Source organism: Molothrus ater, chromosome 1 (assembly GCF_012460135.2).
Source record: "Molothrus ater isolate BHLD 08-10-18 breed brown headed cowbird chromosome 1, BPBGC_Mater_1.1, whole genome shotgun sequence".
In the NCBI taxonomy this organism is placed as follows: Eukaryota; Metazoa; Chordata; class Aves; order Passeriformes; family Icteridae; genus Molothrus; species Molothrus ater.
The window spans coordinates 132,026,093-132,045,506 of record NC_050478.2 but is presented as its reverse complement, the minus strand read 5'-3'; the positions used below and the strand labels follow the sequence as shown (position 1 = coordinate 132,045,506).

The window sequence follows — 19,414 nt, the reverse complement described above, 5'->3', positions numbered from 1 at the left end:
AGAGCAATCTGTAGCAAAGAGATTGTGTTTCCTATCTATTCTAAAGCTATTATTAGAAAGTTTGGTATCTATACACAAAGTAGGTTAAACTCACCCTAATTGACAGTGGTTACTTTATTCATTTTACAGAATATTTCACTGCCTGAATGCTTCTACTCCTTTTTTGACTTGCGGAAAGAGTTCAAGAAGTGTTGCCCTGGCTCACCTGAAGTTAGCAAACTCGATGTTGCAGCCATGACAGAATGTATCCTTTTAACAGTGATGGTGTCTCTGCTGCTGTTACAGTCTTGGCTGAATTTTAGGACAGAGGTGTATGAGTAATGCTTGCAACACATGTTTAGGGGTGGTATAACTTTAATGAGTGACTCGGAGCTGTACTTTGTTTTCTCACAAAGATAAAGATAAAAGCATAAGAGGATGAATGCTTCCATGGAGAAAATCCTGTATTTCTTCTTGACTTCTGTATGTTTTCTTTACCATCTTGATATTTGTCTCTTTAAATGTCACAGTGATGGTGCAGCAGCACTTTTTTTTTTTCAAATTGCTGTTGGAATTGTAATATTAAGTTTGGGGATTGAGTTTTATAGCATCAGTTAGATTTTTATTTTATTTTAGGCAAGAGCAAATGTTGGGAGACTACCTTAGTTTTCAGGAGAGGAGATGGTTATTCTTGCTGTGACCTAGTAGTGAATCTCTAACACAGGAATGCTGTTGCAACATGTGGTATTCAGTCTCAGAGAAGGTGCACATGCTACACCTCACAGGGTGAGGCTTGGCTGGCACCAAGATGCAGTCAGTAGTGTGTTTCCATTTTCAATGATAGGGATGTCTAAAACTACTTTGTGAATAGTCTGAAGGGGTCTGTAACCCCATCCTGTCTGTCTCTTCCCTCATCTGAACTTGAGAACTGAAGCTGTGATTTGGCTCTGCCTTCTTCCCTGGCAGCCTCCCCTCTTGCTGCAAGCTTCAGTCCTTATCCCAAAAATATTTCTCGCAACAGAGCTACTCAGCTATTGGAGTAGTGGTCACAAAAGTCAGGTATCGAGGAATAAAGGAATTTGAGATGTTTGTTTTTGGTATTGGTGGTTGGTGCTGCTGCTATTGTTTTTAATAACTTTTCTTCTGACTTGCTTTTTGTGTCCCTGAAGTGGTTGCCATTAAGAGGTGATGTCTGTGGCTTCAGAAATTTTTGGGCTTTCACTGCAGAACTAGTATTGCCTGGGCTTTGTACCTGTTGGGGGCATAAAATACACATATGGGGTGGATTTTTGTGTTTAACCATTCTGTTCTGCTTTGTTGTCTACAAATTAAGATTAATCTTGGCTAGTGAAGGGGCAAAAATTATTTCTCCCCATATTCTGAAGGAAAGCAGTACATTTAGAGTGTGAATGGATCTGAATCTTTATGTAGAAAAGTGACATAAATGCTGTGGTGCATTGAAACTGGATGATGGAGACTTCTTAAAGTTATGGTCAAAAACTTAATACATTGTTTAGGGAATGTTTTGACACAATCTGAAGAAATTAAAGACAATGAGGTACTTTAGCTGTTTCAGAGAGTTGCCCTTGTTTTCTCCTTATGTGAATGTCTGGGGTATGCATTTCCACTGTGGAAGGAATTGTATGACTGTAGCTACCTGGAGTGTCACTGGTCAGCTAGGGCATGGTGATGGACTGTGTATTCCTGCCTGCTGGGAGAGGGGGGCAGACCACCCTGTGTTACCTGTTACCACCCAGTCAGGTGACTGTCAGGAGTTAGAGTTAGTGCTGCCTGAGAGTAGTTTTGGCAATTGCCAATAATATTTTTTCCAAGTTCCTAGAAGCTTAGTCAATCTATCCAAATCCACTCAGCTTGAGTCTCAGTTCTGGATAAGATATGCTTCTTCTTAATTAAGGTATATTAAGATATAAGATATGCTTTCTTCTTAATTAAGGTATATTAACCTAACTTCATTCTGGTCTTGCACTTATTTTTGTGTCTTATTTTGTTTTGTGACTGCTGAGGCTCTTATTTGTCAACTTGCTATGTTTATGCAAGATGGCTAAAATCAATTGTCTCTCCCCTATTAATTGTGTGAGTGTGGTAGCAGAGGGTGCAGAGACCAAAAAGGGTAAAGCAATTTTTGTTCTTCTTTTATTGCCAAATATGATAATTTTTTCTCCTCATATTGTTGAAATGTATCAACTTAATCTCCTCAGTGTCAGAAGCTGCACAGGTTAATTGCCCTTGTAGACCAGGGACGTGTATGTGATGTTTAGGATAAAAAGATTGTTTAAGCAGATGTGGAGTCTAACGACTAATTCCATAAATTGTATGTGGAGTTGTTTAGTTCTTCTTCCTTCATGTATGGATATGCTGGGGTGTGGACACAAATCAAATCAGAAATAAGTACAGTAGGTTGAAATGAAGCTGCAGATTAGCTCATAGAATCTGATCAAGCTCTTTTTATTCTGGTAGAAAGTGCAACTTCTTGGCCTCACAGGTAAAGAGGGTGTATGACCCTTCCATGATTTCTGCCACAGAAACTAGAGTGTGCCAGATACATTAGCATTTGTAAATGTAAGTCTCAAATACCTAGTCAGCTCCATACTAAAACCTTCCATGGTTGAAGGATGGAAGGTTTTAGTATGGAGCTGACTAGATATTTGAGACTTGCATTTACAGACTGGTAGAAGCATGAGTAGAAGGATTTTTGGGCACATCCCTTCATATGCTTACATCTCCATTTATATGTGTGTAGCCTGGTTGTGATCAGTAAGAGGAAACTTTTACTCTATAAAATAGTTAGCAGAAAGTTGGGTGTTAATCTACAGTCATTGAAGTTATTAAATTCTTCAAAAGCTTTTGTTTTGATGGGTCACTTTTGATCAAATAACAAATTACAGGCAAATGAGAAATGTACACAGCTGTTCCCAGCTGTCAGGGGAGATAACTTCCTACAGCACAGTCAATTCCAGATACATATTTCAGTATACAGTACACTGGATTGTAGGTGCTTGGCTATGTATTTCTTGCAGACAAGGCAAGCACAATCTTGTAAAAGAGCATAGAGATAATAGACTGAATAACTGGCTGGATTTTTCTTCCTTTAGAAAGTACTTTGTGGACTTACTCTCTCAGGAGACTACTTGAAATTTGTGTACAGCAATGAAACCATGCCAAACTTAAGAACTCAGGTGAAAGCTTTACAAATCTTTACTCCCAATCCCTGCAAGAAGTTATGCATTTCACAACAAACAGCAACTCATTTCTTTTAGATAAAAGTAAAGCAATGTTTCAAATGCTATGAAATTCAAGGAACCAAGGCAGAACTGAGACTAGTTGTAATTATCTCTGAGTACTACTGCTGCCTAACTCATAGTGTCAAAACAGTTCTTGTGTATGAGACAGCTTTCTGGCAGACTTTGTCAGAATTGTGTAAGTGTAATGACAGCAGGACAATTATGAGAAATTTTGAGTAACAAAACTTGGGGAAGTGATCATGTTCCAGCAGAGAAAAGGACTTAGGTCTGTCGACATTTTTTTTTTTTATCTGTGAGCATACAAAGGAGGAGGGTTGTTCTTGCACCCTCTGTACCTCCCATACTTGCTACACTTCTTGATTTGCAAAGCTTGCTGAGCCAGTTTTCAGCCTGTGAGTGCCTTCAGGGTGGAGTGAATAAAGCTTGCATGACTATTCCTATTAGGTTTGCAGAAGACTCATCCTTTGCCTCGAGATTGGGTGTGCAGAAGCTATTAAATGGCAAATAGCACTTGCTTCCTCCCGTACTTGGTTTGCTCCATTCACTTCTGAACTGGATGTGTGAGGATAATTTCTTACTAGGAGTATCTGCCAGTGTTGTCAGTAGAAACTCAGGGGCACTCCAGAACAGCTTGTTTAATGTGCTGGATAGTGTAGTACGAAACTTGATTTGTTGGGGTTTTACCGTTTGGTTTGTTTTTGTGTTTTTACCTAGGTGTCTTGGAAACAATAATATGGAGCACAATTATAACCAATAGTGCTTAACTCTGGCAATAAAATGCCCATAATTGGGTATTAGGTGAGAATCTTGGATATTGCTATTTGTATTTCCTGTAATGGTACTCAGGAACTGGCTAATATTATATTACATTACCTTTATGCAAAGCATTATGTAGAAAGATGTAATCTTCTGTCTAAAGGGACTTAAATAAGAAACAGAACAAAGGACAAAGGATCAGTGCAGAGCACAATTGCAGTGCTGTTTCATGTCATCCCAGGTTAAGTTAGTTATTCAATGAGAAAGGAGTTAAGAGACAGTGAGAAGGAATAAGTCTTGGAGGACACTGGCAGTGAATGAAACTGTGCTGCTACACCTGAGGAAATAATTTAGAAGTTTCTTCCATGTTAGAGAGGCTACCCTAATATAGAATATACCTTTCCTTCCTCCTCCCTTTAACTTGCTGAGTGTTGCAGAAGGTGGTACCACAGCTGCACACCAGGATTAAGTAGTTCCTTGTTTCCCATCCTGCCTTATTTGGGGCTGTCTTTAGCTTGTTGCTTCATTAAGAATATACATGTAGATGCTACTGCATATATTAGCTCTGGATGGCCATGTCTGGTTTCTAACAGTTCTTTAAATGTGAACTTTGGATTATCCCCTGTAATTGTCTTTCTCCAATTGCCCAGGAGAACCATCCCTTAAATATAAATGTACAGAAACATATAGCTGGTCTCCTATCCCTTCACAGAACAAGGAATAGGCTTTATAGACTATTTAATTTCTATTTTTCCCAAGTACCATAATTTTTAGTGTCTCTGTCTATAGATGTCTACCTCTGTGTAGTCAATCTTGTTCATTAGAATACAGATTTTTACTTAACATGTTCTTTAAACATGCAGAAAATGATCAATTTTCTTCTCCAGTCTTGCCTAAAAGCTGTGCTTCTAACAAATCAGAGGTGAAGGTGTGAGGTTATGCCTGCAATAATGTTGATTACTTACTTCCTCCTCTCCACTGTGTTTATATTTCTCTAGAGTTTGGCACAACTGACTCCCTGTGTCTGACAACTGCTACCAGCTTTTGTTGGCACTAGAGCATTTTCAGGAACTGCTTCTCCTGTGGACTAGTGTTTTCAGAAAACAGTTTCACTGAAGAATATTATGGGGTGGGGTCCTTGTTTTCTTCCTTGTGTGATGGCTTCTCTTCAAATTCCTGCCCCTCTCACATTGCTCATTCCCCTCTCTAAATGTTGATCACTTGTAGGGATCTTTGGCTCAGCACAAAGGAAATATTGAAATGCCTTTTCAGTTCTGACAGCACAGTCTAAGAGCCAAGCACATGTGTATGCATGTCCCCTGCTGGAATAACTATTGAAACTCCTGCCCCATGTCTCTTGACTTTTGACAGAGGAAACACTTTTCCAAAATCTTCATAAAACTTGGTCAGGCAAGACTGGGGTTCCAACACCTGCACCATCAGCAGCTTCTGGTTCCCTCTGTGAACAGCAGAGGCTCTGCACAAGCCCAGTGTGGAGCTGTTAGGTGCTACAGGGGGAACAGTGTCAGGAAAGGGAGGAGGAGCACTACTCTGCTCTGATATACAAGGTGCCCAGAAACATCTGTGTGGTGCTGCTTAGGCACCTTCTCTGTCAGTCTGTGGGTTATTTTTCTTTCCAACCCCCCCCTTTCTGGGGACAGAGGAGGTAGTGAGCTTGAGCTTGTTTAAAGCTTAGGAAGAGAGACTGTGATTAAGAAATTTTTTGTTGTCATAAATAGTCGTAATCTCTTAAACCATGCTTTGGAGTTGCTCAGGCTTTTTGGCTTGGTTTTTAAGAAAACTATTTGATGTTCCTTAGTACTTTACCCTCCCCCTCCTAGGTACCTAGGAGGGGGAGGGTAAAGGCAATAACTAGGAAACTATTTATAGTCCAGCAGTTGGAGGGGAGGAATCACTGGTTTAAGTATTCTGGTTTTTACACTAAGATAATTCACTAAAGCTTCAAATGTTCTTCTAAGACTAAGCATCATCCTCTCACATTCCATACTCCAATGGACACTTAAAAACCAGCAAAGCTTCAAAATCAAGTTAGCCTGAAGTGTATTTTGTTGGCACAACAGCTTTCCCTTCCTTGCTGTGTAAGAGGAATGCGTTAATTCAGTTCAAGTTATTTTTCACTTGCAACAAGACAACTGTTCAACAGTTTTTTAAAAATCTGTTTCTGTAGGATGTCTTGCTGTCATCCTATGAATAATAGGGAAGACCTTATCCCACAAAGAAATTTGTGCTGGCTCACCTGTTGATGAGATGATACAACAAAGCTGGTATGGGGTGTTTGTTTCCAACAGAAACTGTTCTGTTCCCTGCACTTCATGTAGGCATCTGACAACTCAAATGCTGCTCAGCTCTAGGTAGAGAAAGCAGGTTTCCTCTTAAAATAGGAATGCTATCTTGGACCATGTAGCAACCTTTGGACATCATAATGAGGGCTCTGGAGCATTTGAAATGTGTTTAATGTAGTCTGGGGGGCATGTGGACAAGTAATTGGTGCCCTTGGCTGTTTTCAGTGTGTTGCATTATTGTACCTCCATGTCAGGATGGGTCTTGTTTAAGAAACTCACATTTTTGTTCTGAAGTCTTGATGCAAACTGATAAAGGGAGTAAAAAGTGAAACACTTATTCCCAGATTTCCTTATTTTTGTTCTGTTCTTGATTACATTTTTTACCCCTCAGTCCTCAAAGAAAAAGAGTGAAAAAGACCTTTTTAAAAATTTGCTTAATGAATAATGGAGTAGAATTGCAAATAATCTTGCAGTCCTGTAGCTTGGTGTTGGAGAGCAAATATAATGGAAAACAGGAGATACCATAGTAAACTGTTTACAGTTGTCTGAAAAAAAAAAATCTTTCTAAGGCCGTCCTGGGACAGGATGCTTCCTGCAGTCATTTCCAAAATCCTTTGGACTGAAGCTATGGGTTGTGGGGCTCTGTTTTACCTCTTGACAAAACACATGACTGGTGACTCTAACCAGATTCTCAAAATGCTTCTGTGCAACAGCACAAAACTTGGGTTATAACTTCTAATAGGCAAGGTTTAGACAAGGTGTCACTTATGAATTTTGTTGAAGTGGTGAGATACTTGCTCTGCTTTGGGATTTACCTGGTCAAAAAGTACGTGGTATATCCCTCCATTTCTGGAGCTTTTAGTTGATTGTTTGCTTCTTCTCCTGCCCCAAATCTTCCCCTGAAGATTAAAGAGGACGTTAATTAAAGAGCACAGGGCTCCAGTCTCTTCCACATGCATCAGTGTATCTGTCAAACATACATTTTAAATACATGTCCTTATTATGGGGTCTCCTGTCCCCAGACGCTTTCTCTAGTGACCTTGCACTCCCACAGGTGGCAGTAACTAGAGGCCAAGGCAGAACAGCTAATGTATCCCAGCAGGAAGATGGATTAAATCTTCCCCTGAGAAGCAACATACAAGGACAACATGGAAATGTTGCTGTAGCAGGAAACAAATTAGAAATCTGTTTGGTGATGATTGACTTAACTCCAGCAAAAAGATTTAAATCTTGACAAGAGCAGTCCAGCGTTTCCCTATGGAGCCTCTCAAGTTGAAGATATGGGGAATATTATTTTAACATTAATATCTGAACCATACAGTAAGTGATGATGATGAATGAGTTTTCTTTGTTCCTTCTTTGGTTTTGCTGCCTGTCCTGTACATTGACAAAATAGGAAATAACTTGTGCTCTGTTTCATAGATCACAGATTTTCAGATCCAGAAAGGGTGAACTACAAATTTGAAAGTGGGCCTTGGTAAGTACTTCCTCCCTCTCTTGTTGCACATGTTTCAATCCCCACCACTTTTTTAAGGTTACTGTTTAGATCAGCTGTACTTCTCTCTTCCTAATTTGCTGATAGCTGTTACCATTATATTTATTTACCTTCCCACTGCTAGGGGAATTGATTAGATCCTTCAAGTGGGAAAAGAAACAGGCAATCTATGATCAGATGCAAACCTGTTTTCTTGTTAGGCTTCAGTGTTGCCTGTTAGCTGCTGAGAGTTCTGTGTTCTGCTAATAAGTGCTTATAATGGGTACTAAGTGTGTTGTGCTATTAACAAAGAATAAGCAGTGTTTCAGAAATAACCCTATTAGTTACTAGCTATTGCACTCTTCCTGCAATTTACTACACAGGTACTGCATATACAGAATTTTTTTAATAGGGAAGAAACACTTTCATAAAGATATCATGCCAGGAGTACTGTGCTACCACTCAGTTGTTTAATCTATGGTGATTCTTATTCCCAAATATGTTTTAAACATAAAGCTTTATCTGCTTTTGTTGCCTGCTTTGTTGCTTGGGTAGTTGATTATGGGCTTTTTTTTTTTTTAGTATAACTGCCTTTTTTCTGTGTGTAAATACAGATTTTTCTCAGTGGTTTTCTCAATGATTTCTCTGCAATAACACAAGATACTTGTGTTAAACTGACCTTATTTATACTCCCATCTTACACAAACACTTCCCTCTTTCAGATTAAGGATCTGTCATAACGGTAGATGATGCTTATACTTTTGAGTGAAAAGTAAGAAAAAATGCAACATTGGTAGACAGTATCCAGAGAGATTAGCTCAGAGGCTATGTTCAGCCTTGTTCTAAGCTTTTTCCTTTTCACTAACAAAATTCTGGGATGAAGTGGAAGGTTCACATTTTATTTGAGATAATGAGAAGTACAGAACTCAGAGGCAAGGGGGAACAGTTTGAGACAGATATCTACAGAAAGACCACCTGAGAAATTAAAATGTGAGTGAGAAACATGACCCACCAGGCATACCACAGCCCTTTTGTATGCGAGAGTCCTCTACTACTGAACAACACTTCATCTACTTAATCAATCACTTAAGCTCTTTTGTGCAAAAAAGCTGTTCCTGTGATAACCAGAAAGGCAGGCTTGGGTAGCTGTGAGGTTTTGTTGAACTTGACACTTTGAAGAAATAGGGGAACAAAAGGGACTGTAGTAATGACCAATTAAATCTGGCTTTCTGTGGCTAAGCTATTCCCATGCTAAGCAGCCAATGTAGCCTTTAGCTATGTTAGTCTCTAATAGCACAGTGATGGCCCCTTGACTCTTCAGGCCAGAGTCCTCTGTGTGCTGTGTACAGCCCTGAACAGATTTGGTCTTGGCTTGTGACTGGTTCTAATACACTGTCACAGTAGAAATAATAAGCAGTAATGTCTGTTATATCTAATTGTTCTGCTTCAATGTCTACCTAGCTAGATTGGAACTGCAGGTACTTGATTTTTATACCAGTAACCCTCTTCAGATAATGGAGAAGCGCAAATGATGTCAGGAAAGGGAAATTAACTGGGAATATGATTGAAGAGATGACAGCTCAAAGAGTAAATGTGGTAAAGCATGAAAGGCGAACTTGGAAAGGGGCAATTTAACAAAGCAAACTGTCCCTAGGAGAGACTCGTACAGGGGCTTTCAATTGTTGGTGGCACTTGGGCCTCACTGCCTTGGCATTGCTATCCAGCAGACATGGAGCAGGGACAGAAGCCTGTTCCTGGAGTATAAATGACAAGCAGACAGGTTGGTGTATGGCAGATGTCTCTGCATTACCACTTCTTTCTGTGCCTGCAGCAGCAAGATGGAACTTGTGGATGACAATGCTGTTATCCGAGCAAGAGGATTGCCATGGCAGTCATCTGACCAGGATATAGCGAGGTTCTTCAAAGGTCTAAATATTGCCAAGTGAGTAGTGAAGAATTTACTTGTACCTTTGTGGCTCTTCAGCTGCATAGGTCATGGAGTTTCATCTCTTGATTTAAATCTTGCAGAGGAGGTGCTGCACTCTGTCTCAATGCCCAAGGTAGGAGGAATGGGGAGGCTCTTGTGAGGTTCGTGAGCGAAGAGCATAGAGATCTAGCACTACAAAGGCACAAGCATCACATGGGGAACCGATACATAGAGGTGGGTGACATGGTGGTCTTTGAAATCCTCTTCTTGAAACGAATGCAAATTACACACCAATCACGTGTTCCTTTTTTTTCCTTTAGGTATACAAGGCAACAGGTGAAGACTTCCTTAAAATTGCAGGAGGTAATTTTGAGGGGATGAAAAGGGATGCTTTGTTCCATCAGCATCTCTAACTTTTGGCTGCAAAATGCTCCTGTTGAATGTGGCCCCTTTTCCTGTCTTTGAACAAGAAGTTGGCTGGTGTATTGATTATTATGTATTCTGCTAGCAGCAGTCCAAGATGATCCATGATCTGTCTGTCTCTCTTCCACATTCTTGCCATTTTCAAGCAGCCTGTCGATCAGGATTTGATTGGGCAAAGTGATCTTGTATATGAACTTAATTTGTTAGGTCATCTTCATGATAGTGGGAATCTAAATGCTATTGATTGCTGAAAAAAATGAAACCAGAGTAGTTTTTCAAAACAATGTAACTGCTGTTGCTGTGGAGGCATGCATGTAAGAACAAACAGATATCACAGTGTAAATACAAGGGATTTATGGAACTGATTTTCTTCAAATGAAATCTTTGCCTCAGACTGAATGGGGAGGATTTAGGGGAGATACTTATTTAAGGGGAATCTTGAAATATTTGCTGATAATTGAGAGGCTGCAAAATTTGCTCTTCAAGCTCTCTCTTAATCTCTTTTTCTTCCCCTTTGTCTGCAAGCATATAAAATTTGAATTAAGAGCCAATGAGCTGTTTTATCTGCAATACTACTTTAAGTTCCTCTTTGCTTCCTGACTGAGATTTGGGCTGAGGTTTGTAAGTGACTAACTGGAGATCTGAGCTTAAGGCTTCAGAGTGGGAGATGCTGTTAAGCTGTCAACTCCATAGCTAACTGATAGGTTTGGAAGGAAAGACAAGGAAAGACATTGCACAGTGACATTCATGAAGAATGGTGTGTCTGGTGCAACCAAACTCTGCAGAATAAGAGAGCTGTAAGCGAAAGGACTGTATTAAGATATGAATTTGGTTAGCAGCTACCTTTGAATAAGGTTGTGTTATTAGCATCACTGGTCTTTTGAAGGTACTGAAAGTAGAATTGTCAGACTTTGACAGTTCTGTTGAGATAGGATGAAATCCTTGAGCTGTTTTCAATCTGCTCTTCCAGCTTTCTTTCCCAGAACAATGATCTGGTGACTTGGTTGCCATATATTATGGCTCCAGAGCATTCCAGAGGTATTCCACAGTTAGACAAGTGGAACAATAGCACAGGTCCCGCTCACACAAGAGGTTGACAGATTTTGCTTTCCTTGAGCTTTAAATGTTGCAAGTACTTCCTATTTTTCCTTTTAATAAACATCAATCTCCTCTAAATGATGAAGTAACATGATTTTTATATACTAGACTGAAGTGCTTCTGTACTTTTTCTTGTTAAAGGTACTTCCAATGAGGTTGCACAGTTCTTGTCAAAAGAAAACCAAGTGATTGTCAGGATGCGAGGCCTTCCTTTCAATGTAACAACAGAAGAAGTGCTGACTTTCTTTGGCCAGCACTGCCCTGTAACAGGAGGAAAGGAGGGAGTCCTGTTTGTCACTTACCCTGACAGCAGGCCAACAGGAGATGCCTTTGTCTTGTTTGCTTGTGAGGAATATGCACAAAATGCACTGAAAAAGCACAAGGATTTGCTGGGGAAAAGGTACATTGAACTCTTCCGGAGCACTGCAGCAGAAGTTCAGCAGGTAGGTGCAAACCTTTCAAATGTTGGCTTTTTGTAGTCCAAACGTCTATGCTGGCAGTAGAAGAAGCCAATCATCCTGGGCCTTGACTTGAAAGCTTCTTTTACCTTTTCTCACTCTTGACTCTTGCTGAAATGAATATTGTCTGAATTTCTGTGGAGACTTTGCTCCCTTGAAATGTAAGATCTTATGGTATAGGGATGTTCTCAATCATATACAAACCTTTGGGATTTTGGTTTCCAATAGCTTTGTAAAATGTGGATGTGGGTCTTGTGCTTTACACTTTATATTCTGAATTTGACTATGTCCAGTGATTATCTATTCAGGAGTGTTTAGCAACAAATCTTGAGCTAAAAGGTTTATCTTTAGTCAGTGACACAAAAAAGCAAAGCCTTTTGATATAGTGGTCCTCTCCAGTGTAATGTATCTGAAGAATTCTACAAATTGTCTTTAAGGGCAGATCTCTGCCATCTTCTGCAGATGCACAGCTACCTGGCAGAGGGTGATAGGAGTTTCAAAGTGATGAGTCTGCATTAACAGGGCTTGGTGGACCATTAATTGCAGCTAAGCTGTCAGGGAAAGGGAGGAGAGCTGAGTGGACTGTTGAAGGCTCCAAAAATATTTGCAGAGCTTCAGTAGAGGTAGATACCTTTTAGAGTCATGCCTAGAAGTTATCTGTGATGCAAATTGTAGCCATGTCATTGCATCCAAGAAATGATGCAGCTCTGTTCTCCCTAATATGTAGAGATTTCAGTGCTTTGTTTAAAAGATGACATTAGTGATTAGAAGGCAGAGCCCACAGTGCTCACTTGTCATTGCATTTTTCTCAAGTACTTTCATATGGTTTTGTTTAGTAAAACCTTCTGATAGCTGTATGAATGCAAATAAATATTCATCTTGCTCAGAGAGAGTTCAGGAGTAGTTAGTATTCAGTAGTTAATATTCAGGATTGAATATTCAGGCAACTTTTCACCAGACAGGGTTTTTGCTGTTAAAATTATTAACAAGAAATCTCAAAGTGTAAGTGTCATGGGTACTGTAATGCTCCTAATTACTGGTAATGCTCCTAATGTTTCTTGAATGGACTATGGCAGGCACAGTTAGAGATGTAAGGTAGTGAAATGTGCTTCTAGTTCCCAAACTCTCCTAAAGGTTTGCAGAGGAGATATTTTTTGGTAGAAGTGTCATCGTGACTCTGTAGATGGTAGAATGTTTTAGGATAGTTGCACAATAAAAATACTGTAGATATACAGGTTTCATGTCCTAAGATCTCTATTGAGACTTGCTTTATCTGTTCAAGTAAATTTCCCAAAACAAAACTGTTTTTAAAGAAAAACCCAAAAATTTTTTAAAACAATAGCATGACTATTTATCATAGAATGACTATGGAAGTCTGATAGATTCTGAGCTTAAACCACAACACAGTGCTTAGAAATCAGATATTTTGCAGTTAATATTTCTATCTAGTTCATTGTATCTTAAAATAGTGCCCAGAGTGAAAACAGGTGGCATTGGGGTTGTGTTTACTCCTTCTAGGTTGAAGAATGAGTAAGGAGGCTTCTGTAATCTGTTTTTGTTTTGCACAGGTGCTGAACAGGTACTCTTCCACACCTCTCATTCCTCTCCCAACACCTCCAATTCTTCCAGTATTACCTCAACAATTTGTGCCTCCCACTAACATCAGAGACTGCATACGTTTGCGTGGTCTTCCCTATGCTGCTACTATAGAGGACATTCTGGAGTTCCTGGGAGAGTTTTCTACAGATATTCGGACCCATGGAGTTCACATGGTTCTAAATCACCAGGTTGGTAGGCAACGTGTTTCTAGCCACTCTGCCAAATGCTTGTACATGTGAATACAGTCCTGAGGATGATATTCATAGGGAAGCACCTTTGGGACTAGCAGTAATTGTATTAATGTGCCTCCTGCTCTCCTCTTAAAGTGTGCTGGCAATAGATGACTTGAACCCTGCTGTGCAGACTGCTGCATTTGCTGTAGAGTAGTTTCTTTCACTGAGACCCATGTGCTGAAAGCTAAGCCAGTCTTGGAGGGGTTGGTGCTCCCAGAATAGCAGCCATGATCCTGAGCTGTGGGAGGCTTGAAGTGAAGAGTCTTGCTCAACAGCGTGCATGATTCCTCTCGTACCTGGTGAGAAGTGCCATCAAAACACAAGAGTGGGCAGTGTTAGCTCTCAAAGGAGGGGTTTGTCCCTGCCTTGCTGAACAATGTGCCACAAGTATATTTGAGGACAAATGTGACTGCAGCCTTCTAGAGACAGGAATTCCCATGTCAAAAGTCAGAAGGTTTCCTGTGTTCTTGCTTTCTTTAAACAGTCACAGCTAAGCACCAAGATTAACAGCTCATTGATGTGTATAAAGTGTCACATCTTTGCCATTGTTTTATGGAAGCAATTTCTATGAAAACCTTTTAGACAAAGGATTGTGCATTCTTGTGATCTTTATCTTTCTATTCTTGTGACTTCAGGGGGAGGAATCCTTTAACTCCATGGAGATGCTCTGAGTGGTTCAGTGGAACAAGCTGATTAAAAAACTGTATAAAAATTATGGTTCTAAAATTGTTTTAGCTTAGGCTGAATGTCAACCAAAACTAAAAAATACTTCCTGGTCCCAAGTAGGACTTCTGTGTTTCAGGAATATGGGGATGGAGAAGGGACTGTAGTTATTTCAGTACTTGTCTATCTAAAGACATTCCTGTGTCTGTGGAAACTTGACCTAGACAAGGCTAAAAAAACTGTAATGAATGTGTAGTGCTGGGAGAGACTAAGAAAAGTGCAAATACTGAAGCACAAGTAATGCTTTACAGTAGTATCAGCCCTTGACAGCACTAATTAAAGAACCTGGATAAGGAAATAGGTGTATGCATATAACCCTAAGGGCTGTCTGCTACTCTTGCTCTGCCTAAAGCTATCAGACTTTTTTTTTCTCCCCAAATACTGCTTTTGCCTGACTACTAGGTTTTTATCTTTCTCGAAGTTCCCAGGTTTCAATCCTCTAATCATAAACGACTGTGTAAAGTATGCTGACAATGTTGTTGTCCGCTCCAAAATGAGATGGCTTGAGTTAGAGCCAGCTTCAGATTTCTCTAGTTTTGGCTACTTCAAATCAGCAGCTGCATGTGGCTAAAATAACTCCTCCCAGTGGTGTATCCCACTCATTTACACATATAAAGATGGTTTTTTTCCTCTCTGCAAGCTCATACCAAATGTTAGGCTAGTTAGTACTTTACTAAAGCATCCCAGCCCATGTTGGTCTTCAGAAAATAAAATTTAAAACAAATTGTTTAGCAATGAGCACTTTTATAATGAATATTAAAAATCACAGGTAATAAATAGGGACTAGATCTTCCAATTCTGCATTCATAGTAAATTTGCAAGAGCAGGTCTCAAAGCACCAAAGTACTACTGAATTACAGTCTCTCCCATAGGTGTCTTTTTTTTTTTTAGATATAGATGTAACAAGTTGCAATGTAGCTTAATCAAAACAGGTGAATAAATACAATCAAGTTATTACAAGTGGGAAAAACTTTAGAGAGGAGAGCTTAAACATGCTGGTGAGTGCTCAGGATGACTGGCTGTACTTGACTTTGGAGATGAATATATTTGACTGAAGAGACTTATAACAGCACAAATTATTCCTGTTCTGCTCCCTCATGGAACCTACATTTCTTTTTTGTCTGCCTTCTTTGTAGGGACGTCCATCAGGAGATGCTTTCATTCAGATGAAATCTGCAGATCGAGCCTTCCTGGCTGCACAGAAGTGTCATAAGAAGACTATGAAGGACAGATATGTTGAAGTCTTTCAATGTTCTGCTGAAGAGATGAACTTTGTATTAATGGGGGGCACTTTAAATCGAAATGGCTTGTCCCCGCCACCATGTAAGTTACCATGTAAGTTTTGCTTGGGTCTTGCACTATGCTCTACACTGTGTGTGGGTAGGTATTGGAGCTGCTTTGCTGACTCTTGTCCTGGTTCTTGGGTAGCATTATGAGATGGGGATGTTAAAATAAGGTCTTTTGTCTTCAATCATCACCAGCTTGCAATCATTATTTTTCCCTTTGGTTGTAAATTACTATGACTGAAGAACTACTTTTGCTTTTCCAGTGGCAAATTTTCCCTCCCCTCCTTGAAACTTTAATTGGTTGGGGTGAGTGATGATTCTGAAAAGTAATTTCTAAGCCCTACCTAGACCTTAAAGAACCTTTTTGTATTTTAACTGATCTGTACTTATATTTTTTTGTCATGGTGAGCATGTCAAGTAAGAGATCTTCCCTTTTCAGTTCAAAAACTTAATTTGAGAAAGCATAGGTAATGCTCCCCTTTGAGACTTAATCATGTGTTCTGCCTTTTGAACTGCAACTGACTGAACTCTTCCTTTGCTTTTTGCTGTTCATATGAAATGGAGGTTGGCTTTGTGGGAGTGAAATACACATGGCTTCTGCCTCAGAGAATTGCAGAATTTGTATTTCCTTTTAAATTTTGATTCTCAGACCTACTAGGGTGAACACTGACTTCTATGCAAACTTTTGGGGGAAATACTTTAGGAGCTTAAGGGCTAACTTGCTAAGGCATCTGTGCCACATAAATCTGAGCCTATGGGAAAAATAATACTTTGTTTCCAAAATCATAAATGGGAAGGTAGTCAAGTAGTAGCTTTCTCTGTGTCTCTCTATGCAGGTGTATTTTTTTTGGTTGTAGATCTTTTCAGAAAAGTCCTCTACATGCTAGTCAGAGCTGCCAATACAACAGCCAACTTCCTTTGGGGTGTTTTTTTTGAGTGCAAGTAAACCTTCAGCTAATCCTTGGGAGAGTTTTTTTTCTTTCAACAAAAGTATCTTGAGTATGGGTATCTCAGCAGTAGATAGTCCTGTATGTGAAGGCTGTTCCAGATGGGTTGTAACCTGACAGTTTCTAGGACAGGTTCTTGGGCAGAGTTACAAACTTTTGGAAACACACTGGTGAATGTTCCCATTTCCAATTACAAATGCCTGTGATGTATTCCTCAGATAAGGCCTTTTGGCCCTGTCATTCCACATCTTACAATACAGTGAGATGCTGGCTGTAACTCTGAATAGTAAAATTAAAGGCTTACTTTATCTAAAGCTTTATGTTCACTTCCATGGAAATAGGGAGGAGAAGCATTAAGCAAAGGAGGAGGGTGAACTCTCATCAGTGAGAATTCATTTAGGGCCTAACATCTTGTTGAAACAGCACAAAGTACACTTTTGGTTTTTGGTTGTTTATTTTTTTTTTTTCATTTAATGCTAACACTTCAAGCTGCAAAGCCATGCCTTTTCTCACTCTGCTGTCAATTAATTAAGGGATAAGCATTACTAGGATGAAAGTCTTCTCTGTTTTGTTGAATGTTAAACAGATCTTTGTCACAGAAACTTACTTCTTACTGTGCAGAAGTCTTGTAGCTCTTGAATGCAGACTTCATTAAAATATGAGCCTAGGAAAGCAAAACTGACCTATGTATCAGAAAGGTACCCTATTCCCAGAGCAAGAGGTGATTTTTTTGGTGTATTTTTGACTTTTCTGTAGGCTGGATGCTAAGTGTAACACTTTGTAGTCACACTTGCATTGGTGGCTCACATTTCTTTTCTGTGGTGAACAAGGATGAGAAGGTTCCCGATGTACTGTGCAGTTGTGTGTGTATGTATTAGCTCTGGAATTTCAGAGGTCCTAATCTATTTTCCATTTGCTCCCTGCAGGCCTTTCACCCCCTGCCTACTCCTTTCCAGCTCCTGCTGCCGTTGTGCCAACAGAAGCTGCTCTGTATCAGCCATCCATGCTTCTGAACCCACGAACACTCCAGCCTTCCACAGCCTACTACCCTGCTGGGGCTCAGCTCTTCATGAACTACACAGCTTATTACCCCAGGTAAAGCAGAGGAGAACCCAAGCAGCCACAAAGAAGTCTATTTTTTTTTTTTTAATTATTCCCAGCAAATGCACAAAACTCACAAAAGAACATTATCTGCTCTACTAAGGACTTGTGGTACCACAAACAGCTTGTTGGTATCTTGTTCAGGGAAACAATTTCAGGATAACTAGGGATTGTCTCCAAGTTTTAGATTATTGCAGGTAGCAATGTTTGGGAGGCAGGGGGGCTGGTTAGTGTGTTTGTTTGTTTTAACCTAGGACACACATTTAAGTGGGATATTTTTTATTTTGTTTGTTTCACCTAACATTGCTTTCAAACTTACTAGTCACTAGTTTATTTTGTTATGCCCTCAGTGGGAATTGACACGTGCAGTATGCTTTCCCATGTCCATAAAGAAGCCCTTGGCCCCTCTTTAGAGTGGGTGGACTGGGGTCTGCCTTAGCAACTTCTGAAATACTGCCTCTTTGTGTTTGTAACAAAATAACTTTTGACCTTTATGATGGAAACTGTTTACTTCTATGACTACATATTGTACTGAATGCACATGTAAAGCATATAGAGGCATGTGTTCTTCCTGTCCTTCCAACATCAACACCTCTCACAAAGGGCTTTTGATTCTTTTGAATGTATTAGCTACCTGCTACAGAACAAAATCTCTGGATACCTGTTGCCCTCTGCAGTCATGAGGCCTTGGAAGGAGCCATGTTCCCTTTAAGCCATAAACCATTTCTCTGTTAGGAAATCTGCTCAACAACTCAAGTTTTTTTTATCTCTGCAGCAGGGACCAAATAGCTACTTAGGAAGCTGTTAAGCAATATGAGCACTTCAATACCTGTAAGATAACAAAGGTTTTCTTATTACTGTACCTATATGTCTGTGAAATGACTGATGTGGTTTTTTTATTAAAATGTTTCTTTCACTAATGAGTTACTTTCTATAATGCCTTCAATATCTGTCTTATGGTTATGATATTACCAAACTCAGTCTTGTTAATGTAAGATTAAGAAAAAATAAAATTCCAAACTTGCACTGGCAATATAAAACAAGGTTCTCAATAACAGTTCTATATTTCATGAAAACATAGTAGCAGTAATAGTCTGTGGTTACTGACACACTTCTTAAGATAAGAATAGACTAGTCACTGCAGGCTAAATATCAGGCCCTAGTGATTTCTCACTGAGGGAGTTCCCACATGAGTCTCATCACTGGCTGCTTAGGCTGGGCATGGATTTTGGTCACAGACCGATCAGTCCCAAGCTCCAAAATATCCTTTTTATAGTCTTGTCTAACTGCAGTTGTTCACTGTTTTTAGGAAACCATTATTACATAACTTCTCTGCCAATTACAAATACTGCCCTTTTAAAGAAAATAAGGAAAATTTTCTGGACTCAAGTTGCCTTCTTTGTTGTGAGATTCAGTGTTTAGGTATTGCTTTTCTATCCAGAATGTTTGATCTACAGACAATTGTATATACTTCAATAGATGTAGTGATTCTTTGTAGAGGATGTTTTTGACTTGTTTTTTTCAGATTTGGTTTTGTTGTGGTTTGGGGGTGGTTTTTTTGTTTGTTTGTTTCTTTTTTTTTTTATTCTTCTTTAATACTTACTGCTTTTCAGGCAAGTTCCTGTGCTTGGTTCAGGGTGCAAAAAATAGAGTCCATTTGAAGTAGCAATCAGAACTCTCCTAAATGTAGCTTTCTGGTTCTGAAGTTCAAGTCAAAAATTAAGTATGTGCAGCAGGAAAGAATGGGGTATCCTCTGTACTAAGTGTTCCATTTAAAAGCACATCCAGGAAAAGTAATATAGAGCTGGTAGGTAATGATCAGACAAGGTTCATAAATCTAACTG

General features: G+C 39.5%; 1 protein-coding gene across 1 annotated transcript in view; it reads left to right on the top strand.

The window, feature by feature from the left end:
- ESRP1 (epithelial splicing regulatory protein 1) overlaps nucleotides 1–19,414 on the top strand; it is a 30,322-nt gene that overhangs the window by 3,741 nt on the left and 7,167 nt on the right. Inside the window, exons 4-13 of the mRNA XM_036406602.1 lie at nucleotides 130–244; nucleotides 7,523–7,621; nucleotides 7,724–7,778; nucleotides 9,607–9,717; nucleotides 9,804–9,936; nucleotides 10,023–10,065; nucleotides 11,365–11,666; nucleotides 13,250–13,468; nucleotides 15,373–15,571; nucleotides 17,396–17,564. Of these exons, the coding sequence (XP_036262495.1) occupies nucleotides 130–244; nucleotides 7,523–7,621; nucleotides 7,724–7,778; nucleotides 9,607–9,717; nucleotides 9,804–9,936; nucleotides 10,023–10,065; nucleotides 11,365–11,666; nucleotides 13,250–13,468; nucleotides 15,373–15,571; nucleotides 17,396–17,564 (1,445 nt within the window). The remainder of the gene's footprint in view (nucleotides 1–129; nucleotides 245–7,522; nucleotides 7,622–7,723; nucleotides 7,779–9,606; nucleotides 9,718–9,803; nucleotides 9,937–10,022; nucleotides 10,066–11,364; nucleotides 11,667–13,249; nucleotides 13,469–15,372; nucleotides 15,572–17,395; nucleotides 17,565–19,414) is intronic.